A 27,365-nucleotide genomic window follows, 5' to 3' on the forward strand; every position below is an offset into this window, starting at 1 on the left:
TTCTAAGCAACCGGGATTTTCTACATGCGAGGCTTAAGAAATATAAATAACACCAACATGTGTTTTTGTAAGCTTAAAGCTAGTCCTGCTCGTATTTTATAGTTTGAATACAGACGACATGGCAATTGAAAGGGCATATTTTTCTGAATTTCCTTCTCAAGGATATGGACAGTTATTACACAAACAAACACAATGCTGCCAACATAAAACCAAACGGACATTTTAGGCACTATTGCTGCTTATTGTTTTACTAAATGTCCACTCCTGTCATATTTTGCTTCTACACATGTGACAAGATTTAAGATAATGAGCCTGAATGAAAACACAACTGGTGAAGAAGCCTATTCGACTATGTATATTGATAACAATTTTAAAGAGAAGGATGGTCTTAAAAGCGAACAAGACCAAGAAGCCTGTCTGAGTCCATGTCAAAGATGTTTTTTCACACACGCAAAGAATCTATTCTTTTTTTCAGTCAAACAATGAAAACTGGAACTTGTGGTAACATCAACTCCAACGTGCACAGCCCTTGCTTTCTCCTTCTTTTCCTTGTAATTTTATTTCTGTACTGCATTCAGTAAAATTTGTCTAACTAACATGTGGTTTTGCAATATATCACATGTACATCATCGCTACCCTTGGTAAGGTGAACAAATTAGTCAGTGTTTCACTTTTTCAGTCCATCTTTCCAACACACTCTACAATTTTACAATGCACTTTTAAGATTCATCACCAAATCCTGGCATTGTATTCTCACAATTTATAAATTAAGTATATAAGTTTAAATGTATAAATCCAGATGTTGCACTGAGAAATTCTGTGCAGCTTTCACACTCTAGTTTTTTTTTTCCACTATAATTTACAGGATGCAATATGATCAAGAGTCCAACCCGCATTTTGTATTTCTGATTGTAACATCATGAATTAGTTAAATTTGGTATGCAGAGGATCTGTCAATTAATCCTTTCTTAATCAGATGTCTACATACCTTATACTATATAGTGCATTTATTTAAAAGAAAACAGTACCCCAAACTATCCATGTCTATTATGCCTAAAAACATCTCTATCAATCAAAAGACAAGTCTCAAGTAAGAAAATCAGGTATTACATAGTGAAATGGTCTGTTTATACTGCCTCTTTTAACTGTCTGTTTATATTGGATTAAACTACAATAACTAAAATTTATTGCACTATTAGGGACTTCCAGAAATGATAGCAATGTGATTATTACATAGGTATCAGTTACATTCCAATACCAGCAAATCATTAGCACTCCTGTTCTCCCCTGTGGTTTCACGTGGCTGGTTTCAGGGTTTTTTTGAGGGGGTGTTGTGGATGGGGGCGTTTGTTTGTTTGGTTAGCGGTTCTTTTTTTATTTGTTTTGTTGTTTGATTTTTTAGTTGGTTGGGTTTTTGTTATTGTTGTTGTTTTTCCTCCACAATGGTGCATCAATGAAATGGGGATGTCCTCAAAAAATATTTTATGACTCTCGTGCGAAAGTTATGTAGGCCTAATGATTTTAAATAGTCTTTAGTCCAAGTAGCTGCTGCCTGACATCTTCTTTTCTTCCAGGCATTTTGGAAAGTTCCTCAGCACACTCATGACATGAGGACAGTATAAAGTGTTTTTCAAAATACAGAATAAAAAATATTTATTTAACACTTATGGCTCTTTCAAATCACTCATAACAATCTTACTATCTCCATCTAGTGGCTTATACTATTAGGATTTTTGTCCTCAACACACTAAAAACTTACTGCCCTTTGCCTTTCCAAGCACGGATTTTTCATTTCCTGTTTTTAGCTTTCTGTAGAAATTCTCCATATTCTTACTTCTAATTTATATTGATTGCTGTCCTCTTCTTCTTTTATCATTTTGTTCCAAGTTGCTTTTTAATTTCTAGTTGCTGTCTTTATTTGTGGCTGAAGCAGAAAATAATTTTAGTCAAAGTTTTCCATATTCTGAACATGAAATGACTTTTGTTAGTCATCTGGTGATCTCTAGTTATCTAAGCAAGTGTCAATTTTTTTTCTAAGCCTTTCTATCTTTTTCTTCTCAAACAGTTCTGCTCCTAATTTGCTCCTAATTAGTTCCTCCCAATTTTTTGAAGCACAAGATACGTAAAGCATTTTATCTGTATTCTGTTTGCTCCTATAGAATATAACCAAATCAATTTCCACACCCTTAAGTCCCTAAATGGACAAAAAATCAGGATATGGGCATGAAACAATATTCCTTTATTTTCTTGATGCTGTATAGAGCTGTTCCAAAATGAAAAGAAAAAAAAAAAACGAAGTAGCAATGCAGTATGATTCTACATTTCCCAGTGATTATGAAGGTGCTGAGCTGTGATTTCAATATGTAACTGCAAGAGGAAAATGCTGGCAGATGCAGTCCTGATGTGAATGGGTGCAGAGCAGTCTGTTTTTTTACACTGGGTCAATCAACGGGAGCAAAGCTGCAGCATAGACCTCCTAGCAGGAAGAAGGGACACCAACACTGCCAGCTGCACGGCACTACAACTTCTCTCCAGCTCTGGAGAGCTGAGATACTTTGCAGCATCACCTGAAGCACTTCGAGGTGCCAGCACTGTGTTTGGAACTAAGAACAGGCAGGAGCTGAAGGCACATCCAGCTTTACCTGACTGAAAAGGATGCATCTCAACTACACCAGCCAGTGCTTCAGGTGCCTCCTGGGACAACTCATCCCATGGTAGATTCTTATCTGAGAGGAAGATGACCAGTCTCTGCAGGCACTTTCATTCCACTGACCTGCCAAGGGGTATCAACATTTAACTCAGGTTAGACAATAAACTTCTAGGCAGTTACAGTTAGGCACGAGAAATTTCATCTCCAATGATTATAAAACAGTTTAACTAATCTCACAGAAAACATACATGAGGTGTTTGAATTCCTTTTTCATATCCAAGGAGAAATTATTTTGGCCAACTTGTTGCTACCAAAGGAAATGCTAGCCAAAGATATGTAAGCTGCAATCTATCAGAAACTGCCATGCAAAAAGGGGAGGGTGACAAAATAGAAGCAGATAAGGCACTAATTTGAGGATATAAAAAAATGAAAGTTACAGCATAGTGTTCAACTTTTTATTATATAGGTTTGAAAAATTCATATTATTTTTATTCACACCAGCACTGAATTTGATTCACAGGTCCACGTGTAATCATTTTGCAGTTCCACACATGCAAGCTTCACAACTGAGTGTAAAAAATGAATTGTCATGAAGTGAAAATATCAGTGATATTTATTTTTTCCACAGCAGATCTCACTGTAGGTGGGATTTGACTCGGAGACTGACACGTAATTCTTATGTGTATACATGGGGGCCTACATGCGAGTTGTACATCTAATTTCCCACCACAGTCAAGAGAGATCAAACTGATGCAGTCAACAAAGTCAGAAGAGTTACTTATCACATCTAGAAGAAGATACCAACTTTGGTTGGCCAAGTAGCTCTCCAAGCTCCATTAGCTATACTGACTAGAATTTCACTGATCAAAACAGGAGCTTAGACACCTAATTCTCTCATACATACACATACATATGCACCTAACATTACATACTCTGAGAAATGCGAGCTGAATCCCAGCCAAGGCTTCCAAACCTCTTAAAAGATCCGTGATCCCTGCAGATCACTCATACCCATTGAAACTTAACTCCACCTGGGATCATCACAGCAACTACCAACTGTGCTCAGCAACAATAAAGCAGCAATTTAGAACAGAACATGAAGAACACCTGCAAGTGAAACCAGCATGAAATTTATACATGAAAAATTGAATTATCTCCTAGGGAACTAACTATAACATTAGCTTCCCCAGTTCTTGAGAAGATTTCCTGGGATCTTAAATGATCACACAGTCCTTCAAGATTTCATCCTATGCATAAAAAACCCCAAAACCACAAAAAAACAAAGAACAAAAATATTTGTCTTTGTGCACAGAAGAAAGAACCACGCTTGAATGACCAAGCTGGTATCCTACAATGACCACATTCCATTAAAATCCTTGTAGATTAATTTATGCTATTCATGCTAACCTTTAAGACAAAATGGGAGCATGTCACAAAGTGGCTGTTAGAGCATTTATTGCTAATACTGAAAAGAAAAAAAGATTTTAAAATCACCCAGAAACAGTTTATTTCTTTCAAATTTCTTTTTTTCTCTCAGAAGAAGGGGGTGGGTGAGTGGGAAATGTTACTGTTTTTTTTATCACTCTGCCAATAGAGTTCAAATACCTTCCTACCTGGTTTATAAAAATTAACAGTAAAAGGAGAGTTTTCATCTCTGTTCCTTCCTTTTGATCTTATTGACAGAGCCTCCTGCCATTCTAATTCAGAAAGACAAGTACAGCAAAAAACTCCTGTCTGTATCTGTTCCTGACTTTCTTGTTACATCTTTTTCCTGTACAGTTTCCTTTTGATCTGCCATACCTCTGAATTTAATTATCGGGTTTGAAAACACCCTGCCATAATAGCAGTCTATAAGTAATTCTGTCCATTTCCCACTGCTGAATGAAAGAAAAAACAAAACAAAACAAAACAAACAAAACGGTATCCTAAAGCCAAGCTCTTTCATCAGTATGCACTTTCCAGTGTCTGCCTCAATACAAATACTTCACAATTGTATTTATGCAAAAATAATTAGGAAATTAATAACTTTGAAACATGATTGCCTAAGAGTACTGCTGCTATTTTGAGATAACTTAGTGACTTGATTTTTAGGCAGTTTGCCACTCAGTACCTCTAAAAATAAGCCTACTTACTTTAGATGCCTAAATACGGATGTAGAAACAAAAAATACAGGACGAATTCCTTACTTCACAGGATTTTTTCTTCTTTGCACTATATAGATGAATGCTATCCCACAGATGAAGGTGTACATTATAGCTTAACTTCATATTCCTATAAAGCATTAACAACTGAAAGAATTTCAGCTAGGTTTGAAAGCCCCAGCCATATCTTTCCAACACTCTGTAGATACGAGACAACTGTTCCAAGCGTACTGACTGCCTATGAACTCGTCTTGGACAGAAAGACCATGTTAGTGCCAACACCATCTCAGCTTTGGGGTGTTAGAGGAGGAAAAGCTGGCTGTAGAGGTCTGCACCTCTTCCCAGCGCTGAGGAATGCTCTGCAGATAGCAGAACAGAAGATGAGTTTTTCATGAAGATGCATGGTGGTGTGCTGGACTGCTATGCTCACTTAATCTGCAGACCTTCTGCTTTCTCTTTATGTACAAAAGTGGCTGCCATTTCATGAACATTTATGTCCTGACTGCTCACACTGAGTGGACTGCAATGTAAAAGTGACTTGGAGCTCATCTGTGCGTTCCAGCAATTTGGCAGTTTAGTTTTGTGCAATAGAAAACTATACCACTGACAGAAGCTTTAATGGAAAATAAGCATAAGAAATAGCAGCCCCATTTCACCCAAAAGTCTGCAATGCCTGCTTTATCCTGCTAATTTATCATGTTCTATAAGATCTTGATAGTTGTTGTACTGATACGCTTTTCATTATTTATCTACCACTTCCTTCCTCGATCACTGTCCACCAGAGCATTTAATCAAGTAATTATTTTTACCAAGAGTAACTCTCTACACATTAAAATCCCCTGGACCATGTTTCATCTTCATTTACATACCTTAAAGCCAATAAGTTTAAGAACAAATTCAGGAAGTACTATGCATGAGTAGTGCAATGTTGCACAAAGCATGAACACGTATTAATATTTGTCCATCCGCAAATACATACGCATGTAGTATAAGCTGGCAATGCTAGATACTTTCCCAGATGTGTCGTTAACTTGCTGCACAGGTAAATAGCCACATTAGGATGCCTGCTTTCCCTTCTTTCTTTCTCATTCATGTTCAACAAGGTCATCTTTTTTCCATCATTGCATATGAGGCCAATTGAATTTTAGAATTACAAGTGATGAAATTTGCACTCTATTGTTCTATTTTTTACTTTCTGTTCAGTACCCCAGAGACATTTGAATGAGGAAGAAGTTAAATTATAATCGTCAAATTTTTAATAGGTTACAGTATGTGTTAGGAATTGTCCTTAGTAAAGTCCTAGTAGATTCCTGCTCTTTGCTGCTGGGCATAAAGATTTGTCATGTCTGATTACACCTCTGCTTTCTGGGCCTCATAACTGTTCTAGTCAGGTTAGAAAACTCTTTTTTCCCCATCTTTGTTGAATATCCCAACCAATGCACAGGGGAAGAATAAGGATGAACCATAATTTTAGTCAAGGTCCTTGGAGAGGGTCTTCCACTGAGTAGAAGTCCATTGGAGCCACCTGAGGCTACTGTTTCTTCTTCCTGGGATAAAAATGCAAGCACACTGTAAAAATACAATTCCTGACTGAGAAACTTTACCATAAAATTGGTGGATAGGTTCCTGCTAATAGGCATTTTTTTGATAAATAATAAACCAGGGTGTGTGAGTTATTCTTCAGTGCCAGGCTGGGCACAGTGAAGGGAGGCAAAATACAGTTACTTTTATCTTTTTTTTTTCTTTTTTTTTTTCTTTTTAAAAATTATTTATTTATTGGCTTTTCATCGGTGTTAGATAATTTTTAATTTAAAAAAAATAAATTAAAGAGATTAAGTTTAAAACAACAAAAATCACAGAAGAGCACAGTTCAGAGGCTTTCAGGTAGTATTTTATGATGAGTACTTTCAGGGTTTTTTGAAAGAAAATTATATACAGCACTACCTAGCAATATACAAACAGCAAACTTAAAGAAACAGATTGTTCTTTACATATTATGTGACTACTTAATATGATTTTCCAATTGAGAAGCAGAAGAACCAGTGGTTTGGTCCTGCTGTTGCACATACTATGTATTTTGTAATTTTTCTGCTACAATTTTTTGCCCTTTTGTGAAGAGTAATTTTAAACTTTTCATAGAATGTTTTCTAAGGGAAGATCAGGTCTGAGAGGCTACTAATGGATTAGCCTTTGATCTTTTTCCCTTGACTTATGTGCATTCAAGCCTGCTAGAAAATTTTGTAAAATGACAAATACAAGAGTGACGGACTGAACAAGAAACACCTTTTACTTTGAAAGGGAACACCACAGGAGGTGCATCAGTTTTTACCTAAAAAATTAAAAAATATTTAATGTATGGAACTTTGAGAAAGGCAGATGCTAAGTACCACTACTATACATATGTACATATTTTTAAATGTATCAGAGATACCAAATTGTGAGATAATGAGAGCATGTTACATGAGTCATCAGAGCATGTACATTCCAAGGGAGGCATAATTAGTCATTTCTGATGACTGGCTAAATACTATAAATACCACTTCACTGTCAATCAGGGGTCACGCCATGAAGTTGTCAGGAACAAATAAAACCTTTCAAGAGGAGCAGTGTGACTATAAAGTCTTTCCGGTAGGAAGCATCGCTATCCAAATAGTTCTCTCCCTTTTTAATCTCAGTTAAAGACCCTTTCAACTCAGCAAGCTAAATGACCCTTGCTCATCAACAGCAAAACATTGGCACCTTTTGAGATGCTCCCCAACCAGTGCCAAGACATGCTACACAGAATTAATCTTTCTGTACCCTGACTAATGAAGTCCTGGTCTACCAGACTTAAGGCACTCATAATGCAAAAGGATCAAAGGACCTTAACGTTTATGATATAATATTAATATTTTTGCAAGAGCTGTTGCATTTTCAACTAGCTGATCTTACACGATGGGAAATAGTACAACCCTGTTTTGCAGATGAAATGTGGGTTTGAAATATAATTAGGAAGATTAGAGACAGAAAAAAAGCTGAACCCCTGGAGCTCTTGACTTTAGGGCAGCATTCAGCTCTCACTGTCCCCATCACATAAACAGTAAAACCAACAGTGAGAAAGCAGCGTACACAAAACTTGTACTCATCTCTCATATTGCTGAAAGAACATAAAGAAAATGGTTTACTATGTTGTAAGAAAGCACTGACTCACATTTTCCTTACACTATGTTCACTTACCTGTTTGGGCTTTTGGATTTGTGGTGCCTTTTTTTTTTTTTTTTTCCCCCAAAACCAGAAAAGGGTCATTTTCCGCTGATATAACTTCTGTGAGATTATGGAAGTTACACTGGGGTAAAAGTCACCTAAACTGTGTCAGGAGGAGGTTGTGCTGCTAATAATGGAAAAGGTCTTCTGTTCATGATGTCACTACTGAGTAGTTTTCAAAAAAGGCTGCAAACAATTGCTTTCAGCTTTCAAACGTAATTTTATAATACTCTTGTGGCCTTCAAACATGCTACATTTTCATCCTTATCATCACATTAAATCACATGGCCAATAATTTCTTTGGGACAAATTTGAATTCTTCAGGCTTGAATTTAATTATATTATGTAAACTAGAAAATGTCTTCAGTGTGTTTTGAGGGAATAGCTTATCTTGACAATTTTTAAATTCTGTTTTGTCTAAAATATTTGCATTTTGATAACTTCATTCTGCTGCATACAGCATTTATTGATCTTTCTCAGAAATCCATTTTCAATATAGTGCATTGTATTTATTTTCCGTAAAGCCTCAACTGGAGCATATTCTTACACAGCATTTAAGGAAAAAATAAATTGTTTTTTGAGAGTGCTAGTATTTTGTTTGATAGCAATTATAAGACAGGGAAATGCATCCCTATGCATTTTTTTCTCTGAACACAGTACTTTAGTTTTCACCCTGGAATATGCCAATATTACCTTGGTTAATTTTTTTCAAAGCAGAAATACAGTTATGTGGCATGCAATCTATGTGTGGAAGTTTTTTTCTTTCTATATTTTGACTAATTTACTACCTGATTTGACTCATTCAGTATGTTTCATCCTTGTGGGTCTGATTGTTTTGTAGGGTTTTTTAACAGTAATTACTGGAGCTTTCTATGTACCTTATCTTATGATCATAGAATCACAGAACAGTTTGGGTTGGAAAGGACGTTAAGGATTATTTCTCCCCCTTCTTCTGAATCTTCACCCCTCCCATCGTTCTCCCTTCTCTCTCACACTCACATGGCAGTGATAACTGCATTTTCAGACACAATCAAAGGATATTTTTTTCTTTTGTATTTATTTTACAGAACACATCTAGATGTGGAAGCATTTTACAGCCAATTAAGCCAAGTCTGCCTTCCACCTGTACTTGAATGAAGCTCCTGAAATGCATGAAATACCAACTGTAATTAGGAGAAAGAAAAATAAGAAAAATATTGCATAGAAAATAGGCATAAGAAAAAATATGCATAAGAAAATATTGCATATATTTTCATCATCTAACAAAAAAAAATATATATCTAACAAAGGCACATCAATTTTGGTACCCTTTCTATTTCTTAAACTTTAGGAAACCAGATCAGCATGTGAAAAATCTCACTTCACAGACTGATGTTAGCAAATGAGTAATCCACTGTTTCCAGCACGCAGTCTCCATGGCCAACCATTCTGTAAACATCCAGCAAGTCTAAGCAGAAACATTGCCATGAAAAGATTTCCTTCATAACCATTTATCAAGGTCTGGCTCAAAAAGTGTATCATTGCAAGTAATAGCATCCTGCTAATATCTTGGCTATTTTTCTAAAGATAATAAATCTTCCCCTCCATACCCATGCTAAATCCCCCTATCAGATTCACTGGTAGGGTGGATCTCTGATAAACAACAGAAATGAAGGATTATTGCAGTCACAGTGTGGAAATTTTGATCAGCTGGATATTCCCATGCAGTAAATAGTGTTCAGCTGCACACCACATCTGCTTTGGCACAAACGTGTCCAAAAAAGGGATATGGGTTTGGCCAAAAAGGGCACTTTTTACACAATTTTGGATTCTACTACATTTCCAACAGTTAAAGTACAGGCCAGACAGTTTTGGAAGCTTTCTCAGCTGTGGAGTATACAGATGAGCAAACATATCGGTTAGTTTATAAACAGACCTCATTGCAAATATTGACATTCAAGTATTATATATGCTTTTGGGATTTGAGTTCTTTCATGAAGTGTTTAATACTTTAAAAGACAAGCCCAACTTCCACAGGTTTCGACCAAGTTAAAGGAAAAGTGGATCTCTTACCATTGTCATTAGTTTCCACAGCATAAAAAACCAACCAACCAACCAACCAAAAAACCAAACCACCACACACAGAGAAAAAACACCACCTCCCAAAATCTCCCCCCGAAATCCCAAACAGCCCCCCCCACACAGATAAAACCAAACAAACCCAAACAAAACACAAAAACCACACTAAAAAACAAACAAAACAAACCCCACAAAACTAAAACAAAAACCAAAAAACCCCCAAACAAACAAAAACTCAAAACAAAACCAAAACCAAACAAAAACAAACCAAACAAAAAATCAGAAACAGCAACAATAAAACCCCAAACCAAAACAGAATCATGCACAACAGTTTCAAAAAATGAAAATAACCTTGGCATTATTGTTTTTTTTTTTTTAAAGTTTTGTACTTAAAAATTATGTTAAAACCTGCATTATGTTATATTTTTTTGCTGTACTAGGTCATCTTACAGAAGATACAGAATAAAGTAAGCAACTGGCATGGCTATTATTTGAAAAGGAGGGAAGAATTTCACAGTTTTCTGTCAGAATATGCTGTAAAGAAATATGCCACAGGTTTGCTTTTGGGCAACTATCTGTCTACAAGTGCTTCCAACAATAAGCAGGGGTAGAGCGCTCCCAACAATAAGCATGCATATATCCATAATTTTAAGAGTACATAAAACGTAAGCATACATGAAAGCAGGAAGCCCCTAGGTTCCATTTTCTTCAGGAACTTGACCACTTAATTTTTGTTAACAGTCACAAAAATTGCCCAGGTGGCTTACATCAGATGAGCAACTCTCTTTGCACCTAGATAATTGCCATCTAAATAAGATAAAATTCTTTGGCAGTGTTGGCATTGGTCCTTGAAATCTGTAAAGAGAGAGAGCTGATGGCAAACAAAAAATGACATGTAACATGTAAGTTATGTGTTTCTGTTGAATAGTTCTTGTATTTGGAAACTAGTTACAACACTGAGTTACAGATTTTCAGCCACAATCAGACACTCTCACTGCACTGGGTAAGTGCAGCTCATATAACTTTATAAATCTGGATCAGGAACAAAACTCTCTGAAGAACAGCTGCTTCCTCTGTTGAATCATCTCATGTCAGGTACTACAACTCACCATCACAGTGGTGACTCAGGCTGACACATGGACTGCATTAGCTCCAATGAAGATATGAAAAAATAAGCTTCTGACAAACTTCTTTGAACTAAAAGGAAACCATACACACACACACAAGCCAGACTTGGAACAAACACCTCATACAGTCATACCTATTTTGTTATTCAATGTTACCTATAAAACAATAGTCCACAAAATGGATAGAAACAGTTCTTGAGAGTGCATGTATAATAGCTTTATTTCAAAGCGATGCAATAATTTCATTCGCCTGAAGCACACCTTACATGTGAACATAGCAAAGGCTACACCTGCAGGTGCACGCACTCCAGCGAGTACCTTAGACTACCAACAGCTGGCCTTAGGTGTTCCCGCTGTCTGAGCTAACCCGCTGAATTTCCCTATTGCCAACAGAGACCAGAGGTGCTCTTACAACTCCATCAGCTCAGGCTACAGCAGACTCTAAAACAGGTACAATGAATCCTTCCTTGGCAGTGTCTCGTTTGATTTTGTTCCCCCTCCTAGATCAAAGAAAGAATAAACAACTAGGGCGTGGGGGGGGGAAAGTGCAACTGCCACAGTTGGTTGTACTTCTGAAATGTGGAAGCCTAAATACCTGCACAAATCAACTTGCCCATGCTGTGAACATTGGACCAGTGCATGAAAATCAGCTTTCAAGCAAAAGTTATGCAAACAAGCCCTTCACTTACGCTTACTGGAATGTAAAGATTAACCCAACTGCTAGTGGATTTGTTTTGTCTACCACCTCTAGCTATCTTGTGGACAAATATTTTTGCCATCCTCTATTAAAAGGGGAAAAAAATGCAAATATTATTCAACTTCTCTGTCACTGGATCTATTTCTCTAAAAAACAGCAATTCATTATACATTTACACTATGCTCCCAATGCTGAAGAGAGGAATTGGAAGAATCATAGAATCATAGAATGTCCTGAGTTGGAAGGGACCCACAAGGATCATCGAGTCCAACTCCTGTCCCTGCACAGGACAACCCCACAGTTCACACCGTGTGTCTGAGGGCCTTGTCCAGTCTCTTCTTGAACACTGTCAGGCTTGGGGCCGTGACACCTCCCTGGGGAGCCTGTTCCAGCGCTCCACCACCCTCTGGGTGAAGAACCTTCTCCTAACGTCCAAGCTAAACCTCCCCTGGCACATCTTCCTGACGTTCCCTTGGGTTCTGTCACTGATCACTAAGGAGAAGAGTTCAGCGCCTGCCCCTCCTCCTCCCCTTGTGAGGAAGCTGTAGACTGCGATGAGGTCTCCCCTTAGTCTCCTCTTCTCCAAGCTGAACAAATAAAGTGACTTTAGCCGCTCCTCATACGGATACCCCTCCAAACCCTTCACCAAGAACTGCTTCATCACCTTACATCAAGAACTGCTGCCCTTTTAAATTTTCAGAACAGCTGAAGCCATGCCATTCTGTGATCTGCACCTCTACTTCACAAGCACTCTCCAAGAGCATGGCATAAAAAAATAACTTAAGCTATGTAACAAAGAACAAAATGGAGTATAACCTATAGTCAAGAAGTTCTCAGAAGTAATTGCTCAAAGAAGTCAGGAACGTTCACACAGATCGCTTTTATCCTGATTCTCTACAAACACAAGGCTGATTAACTTGAGCTTGATACAGTAGTACACATACCAAGTAGCAACCATATTGCCATTAGCAACAGCAAGTGACTTGTGCGAGATATGGAAAAAATTGCAGGGATAAACTGCGATACGGATCCAAACATAGTGCACTTGAAAGCAGTGAAATCAACAATTACAAGGCATGTCTGCCTAGACATGGCCACTGAGTGGGATAAACATCCATCACAGTCTGCTGCAGAAATGTGGGGACCCAACAGAGCAATTCACAGACCTGCCCTGCAATAGGATCAGACAAAGGGGAAAAAAAAAAACCAAACACAACAACCCACAACACACACAAAACCCACTTTTTTATTGTTTTGGAAGAGGCAGAGAAGACAACAATTTATTAAACACAAGCACATATGAGAGAGCCTCCAGAGATCAGATTTATAATAATTACTACCTCTACTGGTACCTTCTTACCTTTTAAACTTTGAAGAAAAGGATGTGGGTGAAGGTCATTCACAAGGAAACATTTGTCATCCTAAAGGCTCTCCTCCATTTCTATAATAAAATAATTTCTCTTATAATACATTGCAAAGCAATGGACTTCAGCTTTCAAATTATGCTCTGTTAAAATGAATCATACTGGAAAAGTGCACTCTCATTTTCACCCCTTTCAGGTCAGTAACAATTGTTCCTTCAAATATTTCATTTATGTGAATTTTTGGTTTGTGTTCATGTGAAAAAAAAAAACAAAAACAAAACCCAAAAACCCCCACAAACCAAATGGCTGGGGACAAGTAAGTGAAATATTGCACAGTAGAACTGAACAGCCTCCTTCTGTTATGCTTGCCTATCACGAGCTATGTGGTAGGATCCAGTCAGGACTGCACTGGCCATTTGCTGCTACTAGTATGATTTTTTCTGGCCTTTAGTCTTCTGCCTGAGGAAAGGTGTCTCCTAGGGAATGTGTCTCACAAAATACTCCTTTATGTTCAGTTTAACATGCATAAATTACACTCAGGTAGACAAATGCCACGCTCGCTCTAGGAGGCCAATTTAAAATTTCCTGGTTTTACTTCCCATTCCCTCTGCAAGAGTAATGCTGATGCCACATCACATTTCACTGTGCTGGATGCAGTCCCTGAAAGGACACCCATTTTAAATTGGCAGAAGCTAAATGATTAATACAGTATTGATTGCAAAGAATTTCGCAAGTAGAGAGTTGCCAAGCCATTGGCTGCCATACCTTATCAACAGTCAGCTCTCTGACAGATTAATTTGATGCCTCATACACATAAACTATCTCATACATTCTTAAACTAGATTTAATGTATATTCTTCAGACAGAACAAGTTACTGAGGATAAAATACGTGGCCATCAAAAGAAATAATTTTTCCCTATGCTGGAATTTCTCATGTAAGTATATAATCACTTGCATTCTGCTTACATGGCTACACATTGAGAGTTCATTAGTTTTATATGTAATGCTCTTCTATTCATAAAACCATGCAAGAATTCAATACAAATACAGTTTTGTGTGTAAGTCTAAGCCATCTGTAACCCATCTAGAATTTAAAAACCGCCTTCGTATTCCCATGTGATATCGCTGAGCCAGACTATGCAAACCATTTTAGAGCAGCTTTAAGAATGTGTCTTAACCATGTGATAACAATTAAAGAATATAATCCAAAGTGGCTGCTGCATTACAAGCCACAATAATTTCTGGCAACTCCTCTGTTGCTGCTTATATACAACCACCATTAGTTTTAAACATGCTCTTTCTTTAGAAGGAAACAGTAAAAACAAAAAGTAAGAAAAAGAAGGATTAGATCAAACACTTACTAAATTTCACTTCTAACCTAGGGCCACCATGAAAGACCCAGCCAGCTTTAAAGCTTTAACCTAGGAAGCATCATCTTTTACCCCGCTGAAAGTTAGATTTGAGGACACGGATTTGAAGGAAATTTTCAAGGCCATTTTCTCTATCTGAGAAGCTAAAGCACTTCCTGAAATAATTTGATTGACATGCATAGACTGAAAATATAGATTGTAGGCAAGTCTTATAGAATACATTTTCGCCCCTGGCAGACATTATAGACCTCACTACGGATTTATCAGGATTACCAGACTAATTTAGCAGGCAATCTATATTTTTTGTACAGGTGCTTATCAGTGTGGCATAAGAATATTATCACTTAATGCAGTGTGGGTATTAACAGCTAGCAGCTGCATAGACCATATTTTTCTAGTACCAGGTTGGCTTTTTTTATTGTTATTTTAAGCAAAGACAAAAAATATCACTTGTAGCACAAATCTCTCAACTATGAAGTTGCTGCTAAGTTCCCTAGAATCCATTTTCCAGAGAATGGCAATTATTTTCAACACTCTTTCTCCAGTTCCTGCTTTTTATCTGATACACTCACAGTGATTAATATAAAGTTTCAAGCAACAGACACGCAGAGCTAAAACAAAGCTCACAGTGGATTTCCTGGTGCATAATTCAGCCAAGTTTAAGCATTTCCTTGTGGAGTCATTAATAATCAATGCCTCTGCTGATGCATTGATATTTATCTCTGCTGCCTGATATAATTTTTCCATACAGCATGTCATGAGTTTCTTTGGAGAACAGGGACAGAGATTAATTTCAATTTATAAGAAATTCTTAGAGTGCAATGCATCTTGTAGCCACGTAACTCCTACTATCGATACCTGTTTGTGACATCCAGCTGGGTTCTTAAAATTTAAGAGCCCAAGTATCTGCTTCCTTATTCCAGTTTTTCAGGACTGCAACTCCATTGGTTTCCATCAATGGCACTATGCTTTTATATATGTATATATACACATCTATTCTTAAATGGGAACAAGGGAAGACTGTCTCCAGCATGAAGGTAACACCACTGTTCTTATTCATTAAAATGACTTAACTAATCTTCCATTGGTGCTGCATTAGATTATGAATCAAAAGTCTCACTTAAAAAAAATGTAGTGTCTGCCTATTAGTCACATTTTAATGTTCAAGTGTGAAAGTCTGCACTTCAACAGATGTCTTAAAACCATACATCCACTTTTAGTCAATATATTATCTCAGAATCAAGATAATCTGTTGGGGAAAAGAAAAAAAAAAAAAAGAAAGAAAGAGAGACAAAGAAAAACACAACATCCTTTAAAATGTGTCCAATTGTGCAATAGTGGTGTTCTGGAACAGTACTGCACTAGCTGTGACAGAATAATAAGGCTATTTATATCTTTAGTGCTTGATAACTCATAAAACTAAGTTACATCTAAGTAATTTTGGGGGCATTAAAGCTTTTCAGTGTCTGCAGAATAAAAGTATGCTAATGAACTAAACAATTTTTTGTATACATAAATGAACGTTATCTTTCAAACCAGAACCAAATTCCCTAGCTAAATCTCTGAAAATAATTTCCTGAGCTTGTGTGAAGTACTCCTTTATGTATGATTATTATTTTAGTAGCTCTGCTAAAAAAGTAAATCTCTTACATTCATTAAAAACTAATAGTTGCCTTTTAAGCACATTAGTGAAAATATATTTATCCCTATCGCAAGGAATCAGGCTATGCTTTGCTAACTTTCATTATCAGAAAATAGTCTCATTCGTCTTTTTTTCCAGATGATTTGTTTATTCAGTTATATTTCAAAAATTAAAGCTAAAAGTAACTGTAATATGTAAATTAAACTCCATGTACTATTACCCATGAATCTACAACAAGCTAAGCTTTTAACAGAGTTTTGTATTTATTACTTTTTAAAGAAAAAAAAGAAAAAAAAAAAAAAAGCTGGTTATTCTTATCAAATACACATAGGTCATGATCCAAATGGTCATTATATTCAGCTAGCAAATATTATTATCCTCAGCATTTCTTTCTTGACTTCTACCTTTCCAAGCTACTCAGCATTTAGCAACAAGTCCAAAGCAGCAAAATATCTCCCTGCTTCAAGAACATCAGGAACGGGTTTAATACACCTCTATGAAATAGGAAACTAAAGTACACATGGACCACAACCTGTCCTCCACTACAGCAGATACTTCACACATGAATAGAGAGGAAATACATAATATAAATAAATTGCTAAAGAAGTCTACCTATGTGAAAGAATCGGCTTAAGAAAAATATTAATTTAGGTATTTTGATAATCAGATACCAGGTATGGTAAGCCATTGTTCCGACTGCCTGAGCTGCTGCATTCCAGACATTCAGGAGGAGTTTTCTTTAGATACTATCACTTGTGAAAACTGAAAGTTGACAATTTCCTAGTGACTTTTTTTTTTTTCCAGACAAAATTCTGCCATGTTAATCAGATTTGAGCTGCGTGAACAGACCTACTGTATGTTAGCCCTCACGATTAAAAGACACGACGCAAGGTAATGGCATCCAAAACTGGCCCCATACATTGGAAACATCAGTGGTTTACATGGATATATATACAGCTATGATGGCAACTTTGCAACTAGCAGAAGTTATGAAATTAAAACTTCTAGTTTGACGCCTGGATTATTCATATCCTGCGTGATTTCTATGAAAACTAGGGACACGGCAGAGATTCTAGAATTAAGAGAATGGTGATTTTAGAAGACTGATAGCAGTTTTGTAAAACTGTCAAAGGGGAAGCCACCAAAGCCAGAGGAATGGGCAAATGAGGCACAGTAATAATCTGGGAGCAGTCAGGGAAAGGAAGAGTGGTGCATCCTCTGATAAGCAGCATGAAACACATTACAAGTGCCAAAAGCTGAGGGCACAGGGACTTCCATCCCTGATAAATTGATAGAAAATTCTCACTATGACGTCTGCTGGGAGCAGCCTGGGACAAGGAAGGTACCTCCCTTACACAACTGGCTTCAGGGTCCCGCTGTGAGGTTTAGCATCCCACAAAGGGGTGCCCACCAGTTGAACTGCCCCCATCGGCTTAAGGCCCAGATTTACCTCAACAACCCTCAGCAATGCAAAGGAAATTGTTCGACCACTGAAAAACCCTAAGGCTACACGAGTTATTACTTCCCCATGTTACAGTTTTGGTTTTTTTTTTCCAAATTTGGCAATCAAGACTGTAAACTTCTGTTTTGCCTGAATTCACAATATATGCTTTTTTAAACTTATAAAGCCTGATTCGTGTGAAAAATGAATATTGCTCAGCTGACAGATACAAGACACATTAACTGGGTCCACTATTTCCCGAAAAGCAGAGAGTTGTGGACACACAAACTCACGAGAGCCTGCAAACAAGTCTGAAAGTCTCAGGAACTGAAATATGCTTCCTGTCAAGATGCAAGAATTAGTTTGCAGATGGATTTATCAAGCTCCAAGGAAAGACTCTCCTACCAGGTATAGCTCCATCCCTTTGATAACTTGAAAATGAGATGAGCCAGACATGCCACATAAAAAAAAATTCCAATGAGAGGACCTGTAGCACAGTTACTTTACTTTCTTTGCTTGGGAGGGAAGAGAAATGGGATTTGCTACAGTTCCTTCCCAAATATGAACATACCGTATTTCTTGTTCCAGCTAACCTCTCCTTATGTCCCCTGTTGCTCTTCCCTAAACTGTATGTTAGAGATAACACACTGGACATGCTGTGCTTTGACTTCACCTCTAGCTTTGATGAGTGCAGAAAAAAACCTACTATAATTCAAGGCATGATGAAAGAGAATCGACTTACCCTCTCGTTTTCAGGTTTGCAGCCAGACACTTCACAGAGGAGAAATTGCTACTTCCACACAGCAGCACTAAGAACCTCAGGTGCAAGCTGACTTTCAATAGGTCAAATGTTTTTTTAAATTACTATTTTCATAGAAGGCCAAAAGACACTTAAATCTTGCTCCTATTCATTATTTTCTGGTCTGATTATTTGGTTTGTATAAGGACATTTTTGTATTTAATGCATTGAATCATTTAACATGACAACCAGCTGGTCTGAGCTTCATCTGGGTTAATCTTAGAAATATAGAGTCCTAAAAGTGCATTTGTCTCATGCAGGGGTGTCAAACTCCTTTTCACCAGGGGCCACATCAGCCGCGCGGTTGCCTTCAAAGGGCCGAATGTAATTTTAGGACTGTACAGTCCCTGGTCTAGTGTAAGCTGGAGACAGTATTTCCACAGGATACTCTAAGCATTGCTAGGACTTTAGCTACCATTAAGCAGAATGAAGAAGAGAAGAAAGAAAGAGTCAACAAGCAGATATAGTAACAAGTCTTACATAAATTACTCCCGATACTGGACAGCTAGGGGGAAAACTTTTTTTTTTTTAATTTAGGCCATATAATAGTCATCAGTGTGTGTGGTCTGGGACCCTGACAGTTAATTAGATTCCAAAGGTTGTTTACAGCTTTCTTCCCATTTGATTCCTCCTCTCTCCTTGTCACTTGCCTTTGGACATCTATGGAATTCTTCTTGAAGTTAAAAATGGAAACAAAAGTCTACCTATATTTGGTCTGTTATAACCAAACTTAACTTGCTCTTCTCTATCAAACTATCGGCTATTAGGAGCAGCAGCTATCGTTTCTAAAAACGAACCACTAAAACGTCAAGGACATTTTAAGGTGTCATTGAAGTAATTTTAAAGAGAAACCAAAAAAACCCCAACTTCAGTACTCTCTAATTTATACTGTGACCCTGAGGCTATTTTAGCAGAGAACAACAGGAAGGTACCCATCAAATCTAAATGGGAATAGGACAGGACTCCAGGGAAGGTTCCAAATTTTATGTGTTTTTTATATTGAATCAAAGTGAAGTCTTCCATTTTTGTAATAAAATATATATGTTTTCAAATAGTATTAAATATCATATGCACATATACTGAAGATAAGAAAGCAAACCATTATTAATGCAAAAGTGAATGGACTGATATCTCAAAATGCAACTAAAATAAATTCTCCACTCCTAACAGTGACTCGGCTCAATGACATCTTTTTCCCCCTAGATTTTCTAACTACATTATGTTTGCACTATAGAGTTTAGTTGCAAAAAGTCAAGAAAAACTTACTGGACTTGAATTATGCTAAACCATGGATTTGGAACAAAGTGCCTTCATTAGTCTATTTCCAATTTCCAGATAAAGCAAGATTTAAAATACAGCTAGTATAATTGGCAAATAATTATTTAGATTGCGTATTCAACGAAACCCTCCTAGTAATCTGTCAGCACCCTCCTAACACTGAACTCTTCCAGTACAAAGCCTGTAATAAGGATCTATTTGTTTGACACAACAAACAAATGGGCAACCTTAAACAGAAAATAGTCCCTAAACTTTTAATCCTGCTCAGATATGCATCCTCATCCATTCTCAGGCTTTACTACTAAAGCAGCACTTAATCCAACATTTCCAGCAATACTGCATTATTTACTCCTAAATTACTATCTATTGTTTTCCTACACCTTCCCCTCCAGCCCCACATTTGTGATCAACTTGGCATTGCTAGAAATTTCATTTTACTATACTTATTTATTAAAAAGCAATTAAATTCAAATAAATACTCTGAAATTACTATCTTTATCTTGTAAATATGTTATTTTTTATTTTAAACAAGTACTATCGATAAAGAAGTATTCTGCTGTATTTTATGAAGAACTATAGAATCTCATAAAATAAATACAGAAAGCTAAAGACTTGTACAATTTGAAAGGCTTGTCCTTTTCTAATATTCTGTTCTGGAAGAAGTCACCTTATTTCTAGACCATAATGATTTATTTGTTTTGCTAGGATTTTACAGACAGTATGACTTCCGAAAAACATAAACCATTTTAAAATTACAAAAAAACCACTTTTTTTTTTTTAACGAGCACTGCAAATAGCTTTAAAGCATCAAAATAAATTACTACTCTTGAGTTAAAAAATATTCTGACACTTTCAAAACAAAATATTTAGCCTTTCCATTATAAAATAACTAGAAAAGCTTTCCAAGCATTTTTAAAGATAATTCTTCTAAAGTATCTTTCTCAGCCTATCATTATTTTCTGTTTTACTGATTCAAACTAATATTAAGAAATTCCTTAGAAGAGACAATGTGCTCCAGTTTTCTTGCGGGTTCTCAAGTCCATATCTTGTATGACTAGGGATCATGACTTTTCTTTCAAAATGACCTAATTTTACACACTGTTAGGAAAAGTATACTTACACTCTATGCTTGTAAAAGTATCAACCAGCACAAAATTTCAGTAAAACCCAGACTGTAGGAATTTTAGGGAACTGCTGTTGGAAGTATTTCACATTTCCTACTCTAGGGTAGCAGCTTTGTCAACTGTTGTCCAACTAATGTAGAGCTTGAACGGTGGCCCATTTGCCAGATTTGCAGACCACCACCAGACATTCCCCTCGCTGTCCAGAGACCTCAGTGCAGGAGCCAGAGAGAAACTGCCTGAAGGCTTCTCATGTCTCTGTATTTCTCAGCATTGTGGGAGGGCTCCTTAGGAAATCTAATACTAAGTATAAATCCCACTGAAATGAAATTGTAGGATCTTCAGGACATTTGAAATCTGGATCTCAGTTGGTCTGCTGGAACCTCTCATTAAGGAACACAAGGAATAATCTGTATTAGATGTTCAAGACTATTTTATTCAGAATATAGAATCATGTGTGTTAAATCATGAATATGAGCTGTCAATCTTTTTCTTATGCGTGACTTAGATCACCTAAACAACAGAGGATGTTTCAATCATGTTACACACTCACTGTATAGATGGCAGTGTTGAGAAATGAAAGTCGAAGCACAGACATTGATGCAACCATTTGTTCAGAAGATTCAATTACCACTTCCATACAGAACTTGATTCACCACCATTTCTGAAACCGTTTCCTATTTTTACAGCTCAAAATTTATGGGAAGGAGCTTTTGCTTTTCGCTAAATGGATCTGAACTGGTAGACTTCCTGTCACTTAAAAAGCATGCAGTCAAAGGCACTGTTTAAGCAACAGACACTTTCAAATAAATAATGCAAAGCACTCGAAGCTACCAGTGTAGTTGGCAGAGACAACATACTGTTTATATATCCTGTCTGGCTTGACTCAGTGAACATATTAGACTCCATATGTGGTCCAGGCAAATAAAGCAAACATAGAATTACAGTCATACCTCACGGAAGTTATTCTTTATGGAAACAAACATAATATTTTTGCAATATTTATCACTTGGGTAGTTACCTCCTATACCTCATTAAACAATGAAGGCAAAATAAAGCTAATATTGAATTAGCTAAGCTATGGTGATGATTACTTAAGCTGATATCACTGCCTCTCTCAAGACTGCTCTCTTTGCCAAATCACAAGATCTCTCTAAATTGAACTAAGAGACGGTATAAACACCACTTTTATAACAAAACTGTTGTTGTAGCTTTCAGGTATTACAACAATTGGCAATAGAAGCTTATCCACTTTTGAGAAAATACAGCAGACCCTGTTCACTTAATACTTCACGTGCTACTCTGATCAAGAGGCAGGTTGTACAACTAGTGGGGAAATCCCACACTTATCTTCTTGCCTGCAAATGCTACAGGTAAGCTCTTTTTAAAAAACTCACTTGTGCCTTCAGTCTTACAAGCTTGTGTTCATAACACCAAGACAAATGCATCTGCAAATACGGAAGCATGAAATAACACAAGTATAATAACACCATGCAGGATGGAGAATCATGCCACTGTGGACATATGCAGTATTATTTGTGTATTAATCATTTAAAAGTGAGGGGTAAAATATAGTATCTAACCACAGAGGTTTTGTGCCTGTGGTCAAATCAAGTTCATGTCACCTTAATTTGTATCCTATTAGATTCAATAGAGTTTGTTCTTTTTTAATCTAAGTAACTGAAATGTGGAAGGAAAAATAAAACCAGAAGTGTTGACTAATAATGACTGAGCAACAAAGTAGCATGTGAATTATTCAAGATCAAAAATGTATGTGCAGTAAAAGGTGACATAACATTCTGATAATTGCCCAGGAGGCATAAATTCCAATTTTCTCCAGACAATACAAAAATTTGGTCGAATCAACAAAAGTTATGCATTCAGGATAACACACTTAAATTTAGATTTCTTGTTCCATAATTGAAAAGTGGAAAGAATAACAATTTATTTGCATATAGCCAAGTTCTCTTGTTACATTTCTAACCCATGTAAGGCTCAGAACTGTCCTCCTGCATGTCACAGATCAGAGTTCCCCTGCCATTTAATTAGATTAGGGAAGAATATGTCCATGTAGGAATGGAAGCAGAGGGAAAGTGCATTTCCAACAATTGTATGTTTCCCAGTGTCTAACTGTGACCATGGTGTGGATGTAACACTGGATCATCAGAACAGCCACTTTATAGGACTGGAATAAGACCACAGGGCACGACTTCAAGGAAGGAGATTATAGTCTTGTTAATATTAGGTGAGGAGACTGAGAATTAGCACAAACTCTATACTATGATTTTCCTAAAGGCAGATAAAACTGCCTTTTCACTTTGCTGCCATTCATGTAGTAGTTGAACAGGGTAATTTCTTCTCTAGAAGAGCAGCTGGGATGGAAGAAGAGCATGAAGACTCATCTAATAAAATCTGTTCCCTGTGAAGCTTTGGCATGATTCTGGCCTAAGTAGTTATCTATCCTCAGTAACTTTTTACCACAGATCAGGTCAAAGGCATGTTGCCATAAAGAGAAGCCTCAACAGAAACTACCACAATTCTACATAGAAATCCTTTACCATCTTACTTCGTAGAGGTGCCAATAGGATCAAAATTCACTTAGATTTGAATTGAGATAAAAGCTTGGAATATGTTTCAACTACTTAACTCCTATTGATGGTAAGAGGACAGATTCCAGTGAGAAGTGGTACAATAATACAACCAAATTATAATGAAGTAGACAGTGGTCAACATCAGTTGGTTTTTGACAGCAGGTGCCCACAATTCACATTTCTGCCTTCACCAGCAGAAGGCAGTCTCATTGGGACTTAGGTTGTCTCCTGCATAGGAGTGTGAAACCACACGCTGGAAATTATTGCCCTGCTCATGAAAACTCATTCAGTTTCATCCCACAATAACTTAAATGTCTCATTCAGTTTCCACACAAGACTGAATGTTTTCCTTAGTTGAGAAAAGAAAAAAATATGCATAATAAATAAATGTGGTGTCCATCCCTGGATGTTCTCCAGGACCAAATAAAGCTCTGAGCAACCCAGATCTCATAGCTGACCCTGCTTTCAGCCAGAGATGGGACTAGAGACCTCCTGAAGTATCTTCCAATCTGAATTATCCTTAAAAATGGATAGAATGTTGAGGGGGGGTAAGGGAGGTATGTTCAATCAAATATCATTGCCTTCTATATTATTTGTGTTGAAGTCAGAAAATATTTAAAAATTAATATGGCAGATGTCCTTAGAAATGAACAATTTTTTAGATGAAATTGAATCATTAAGGCAACTACATCTGCTCTTTCTACTTCTTTATTCTCATCATGTCTTGCTTTAAATTATTGTAATTGTCTGTGGTAGAAAATTTGTCCTAGTATGTGCACACAAGTCAAATCCCAGTCAGAAACTCCTCTCTACAGCAGACGAACATTCATCATGAATGCATTTATGAAGCAACTATTCACAAATATTTGTTTCCCAAGGCAAGTTTCAAAAACCCCCTACCTACTATAGTTGGCAAATATCTCCCTATCAAGACTTGTTTGTATTGCACTATTTGTTAAGGCAGCGGCAGGACCCACCTCCATAGAGAAACTATTGCAAAATACTGTTATTCCTTTCAACACGCAGCAACTCTTTTGTGCCAACACCTTCCCACATGCAGGATGACTGTCTGCAGCAGAATCTTTGCCCATTTTTAAAGCAGCAGAGTATATTCCTGAAGTTTCACAAGGCCCTTCCTCCTAAGCACGGCGGTAACTCGCGCACTCCCCAACCACTCCACTCTCCTGCTCTTCTTGACTCCATCAGGAGACCCTGGGAGCAAAACACCACGGGAGGTGCAGCCTCCCAGGTGAGACCCAGAGCCCTTCTGCATCCATGATAAGGAGCCTCTCAGCACACCCGAGTACACACACTTGTGCCTAAGTTTGCACTGCAGTCAGGCCAGGCCAGGCCTAAACCACAGGTAAAAGACGTGATGCTTAAGCAATCAAACAGAGGTGGGATGTGGCTTCGTCCAGCTCAGGCAGAAGGATGTTGATTTACTAACTTGGCCTTGAAAATAAGAAGTCAGGAAGCTCAATAAATCGAGACCTCGGTCCTCATCCTCACACAAGGGTGCATTATGTGAAAGTTTTCTACGTAAAAAGTAGTAATATTCTACTCGAAATAATAACCATGAGTAGCAAAAGTCTTGGGATAGTTTCAATGAGTAAATGATAAAGCATCCTTGTTTAGGGAACCAGCAACCACAGAGCATTTTTGATGTGTTTATAGAAATACTCCCCAATCTTCTTGTTAGCACTGATCAGTTTGCATTCCTTGACACTCATGCAATCTATTCATGGAGTTTGGTTTAATAGTTAGATAATAATATGTGAGCTGAAATGCTAAGAGGATTCCATATCAGCTCACCCAAGAGCTAAAATTCAAGCTTTTATGAAGAAAGTGGAGCTATTGGACAGTGAAACAGAAACATTGCCCAGCAACACAGAAAAATAAATAATTAATGTCATGTTATACATTTAATCTACAATGAAGCAATACAATAGCAGGAAGATGGGAGACAACAGATTTGTGCCATAAGCATTATATATCATTCTGTCATGTAAGCCATTTATACATGTAGATTATTCACAGCTATTCCTCTCCATGCATTTTTAATCGTTTTGTTTACATGATAAAATGTGACTTTCAGCTTGAACTAAGACACAAAAGTAAATCTTGGTATGATCCGTAATTAAAATGAGGAAAATTTGTAGCAATGACAGCTATCAGTGAAGGGTAATGATTCAGTTGAAAAAAATCAATCAGGTGAAAAATTAACTAGCTATTAAAAAGAAATAACTTAGCACTATTGGCAAATTCAAAGCAGCAGCTGAAGTTTTATTTGCATCCAAATGAAAAATAAGTGGGACATTTTCCTATAATATTCAAAGCTACATACTGTTGTTTTGATATCCTCTCCCTGACTGCCACGCCCACTGTAAATCCTTCAATTTTTATTTGACTCAGTTTGACAAACTGGCAGAACATTAGGATATTAAGTACACAAACAGTAAAACGAAAAATAAAATAAAATGGATAACTTTAGACTTATATCATAATTTTGTATTCACCCTAAAACTTACAACAGTCTGACTTGTACAGAGAAAAATGATTACTGGATATTAGAGACTTCACAAATTACCATTATATAGCTTCTTCTCAAAGCCCAGAGCAAGGAACGGTTCCCATACTGAGAATCTTTAATTTTTCAAGGCAAACCTCCAGCCACAGTATTGAATTATGGCTTAAACTCTGATCTTTTCAACTCATCCATAGGAGATGAAGATATATCTATATTCACAAAAGCTGTCTGGAAACCCAGAAGTTTGTTATCGTCACTTCTACATCCCTGCAGCTGTCAACTGAGAAGCAGCAAAAAGTTCTGCTCTCTCTCTTGTTATTCAGTCCCTAGCAGAAGTGGCTAAAAAAGCTGATGAGACAACACAAACTGGAAAACCAGCAGATTATAGATAATACCTAGCCTTATCTATTACACAAAAAGAATTTACTCAGTGTCTGGCAAAATTAGAAGTTCAAGGAGCCTTGAAATAGGTTAAAGAAGAAAAAAAAAATAAAATGATCCATTACCAGTAGAAAGAGAGTCACTTAAAGGGAATTTCCTAATCAAGGTATTCCTTACCAACAAATAATATCTCCTTGCAGAATAATAAGACAATCTATAGCTTAGGAGGATTTGTATGTTTTTGTTTCTTTAAACTCACACTGCCATTGGTTTGGCACATAATTATAGGTCAAACAAATTTCTGCTTTTGTCTAGTGCTGATCAGATGGTTTTGCCCCTTTTAATACAACTGGAATTGGCAAGCAATGCTGGCAATCACTGCTTCCACATTTAATTATTACAACTCATCTAGGAATGCAGCCACAGAGCCTGAAAACATTCCAACTGGTACAAAAACCTGTCTGCTTAGCAACAGGGATACAATGAACAGGATTGTCTGAGTACTTGTGCTGGTTTAGGCTAGGATAGGGTTAATTTTCTTCATATCACAATAGATAGTATGGGGCTATGTTTTGGATTTGTGTTGAAAACAGTGTTGATAACACAGGGATGTTTCCATTATTGCTGAGCAGGGCTTACACAGAGTCAAGGCTTTTTCTGCTTCTCACCCCACCCCACCAGCGAAGAGACCGGAAGTGCACAAGAAACTGGGAAGACAAACAACCAGGACAGCTGATCCCAACTGACCAAAGGGATATTCCATACCATACATTATCATGCTCAGCATATAAAGCTAGGAGAAGAAGGAAGGGGGAGGCATTCGGAATGATGGCATTTGTCTAAGTAACCATTAGCCGTGATGAAGTCCAGCTGTCCTAAAGATGGCTGAACACCTGCCTGCTCATGGGAAGTGGCAAATGAAACCCTTGTTTTG

General features: G+C 37.1%; 1 protein-coding gene across 8 annotated transcripts in view; it reads right to left on the minus strand.

Annotated features, from left to right (window-relative positions):
• The window catches only part of ZNF385D (zinc finger protein 385D), a 428,288-nt gene that overhangs the window by 169,564 nt on the left and 231,359 nt on the right, over positions 1–27,365 (minus strand). Inside the window, exon 1 of one of the 8 annotated variants that reach the window (XM_065630227.1) lies at positions 2,643–2,715. The exons of the other annotated variants lie outside the window; for them this stretch is intronic. Within the exon in view, the coding sequence (XP_065486299.1) occupies positions 2,643–2,661 (19 nt within the window). The 5' untranslated portion in view covers positions 2,662–2,715. Of the gene's footprint in view, positions 1–2,642; positions 2,716–27,365 lie in introns of those variants that run through there. 8 annotated transcript variants of the gene reach the window in all.

The sequence above is a fragment of the Caloenas nicobarica genome, chromosome 2, assembly GCF_036013445.1.
Source record: "Caloenas nicobarica isolate bCalNic1 chromosome 2, bCalNic1.hap1, whole genome shotgun sequence".
NCBI lineage: Eukaryota > Metazoa > Chordata > Aves > Columbiformes > Columbidae > Caloenas > Caloenas nicobarica.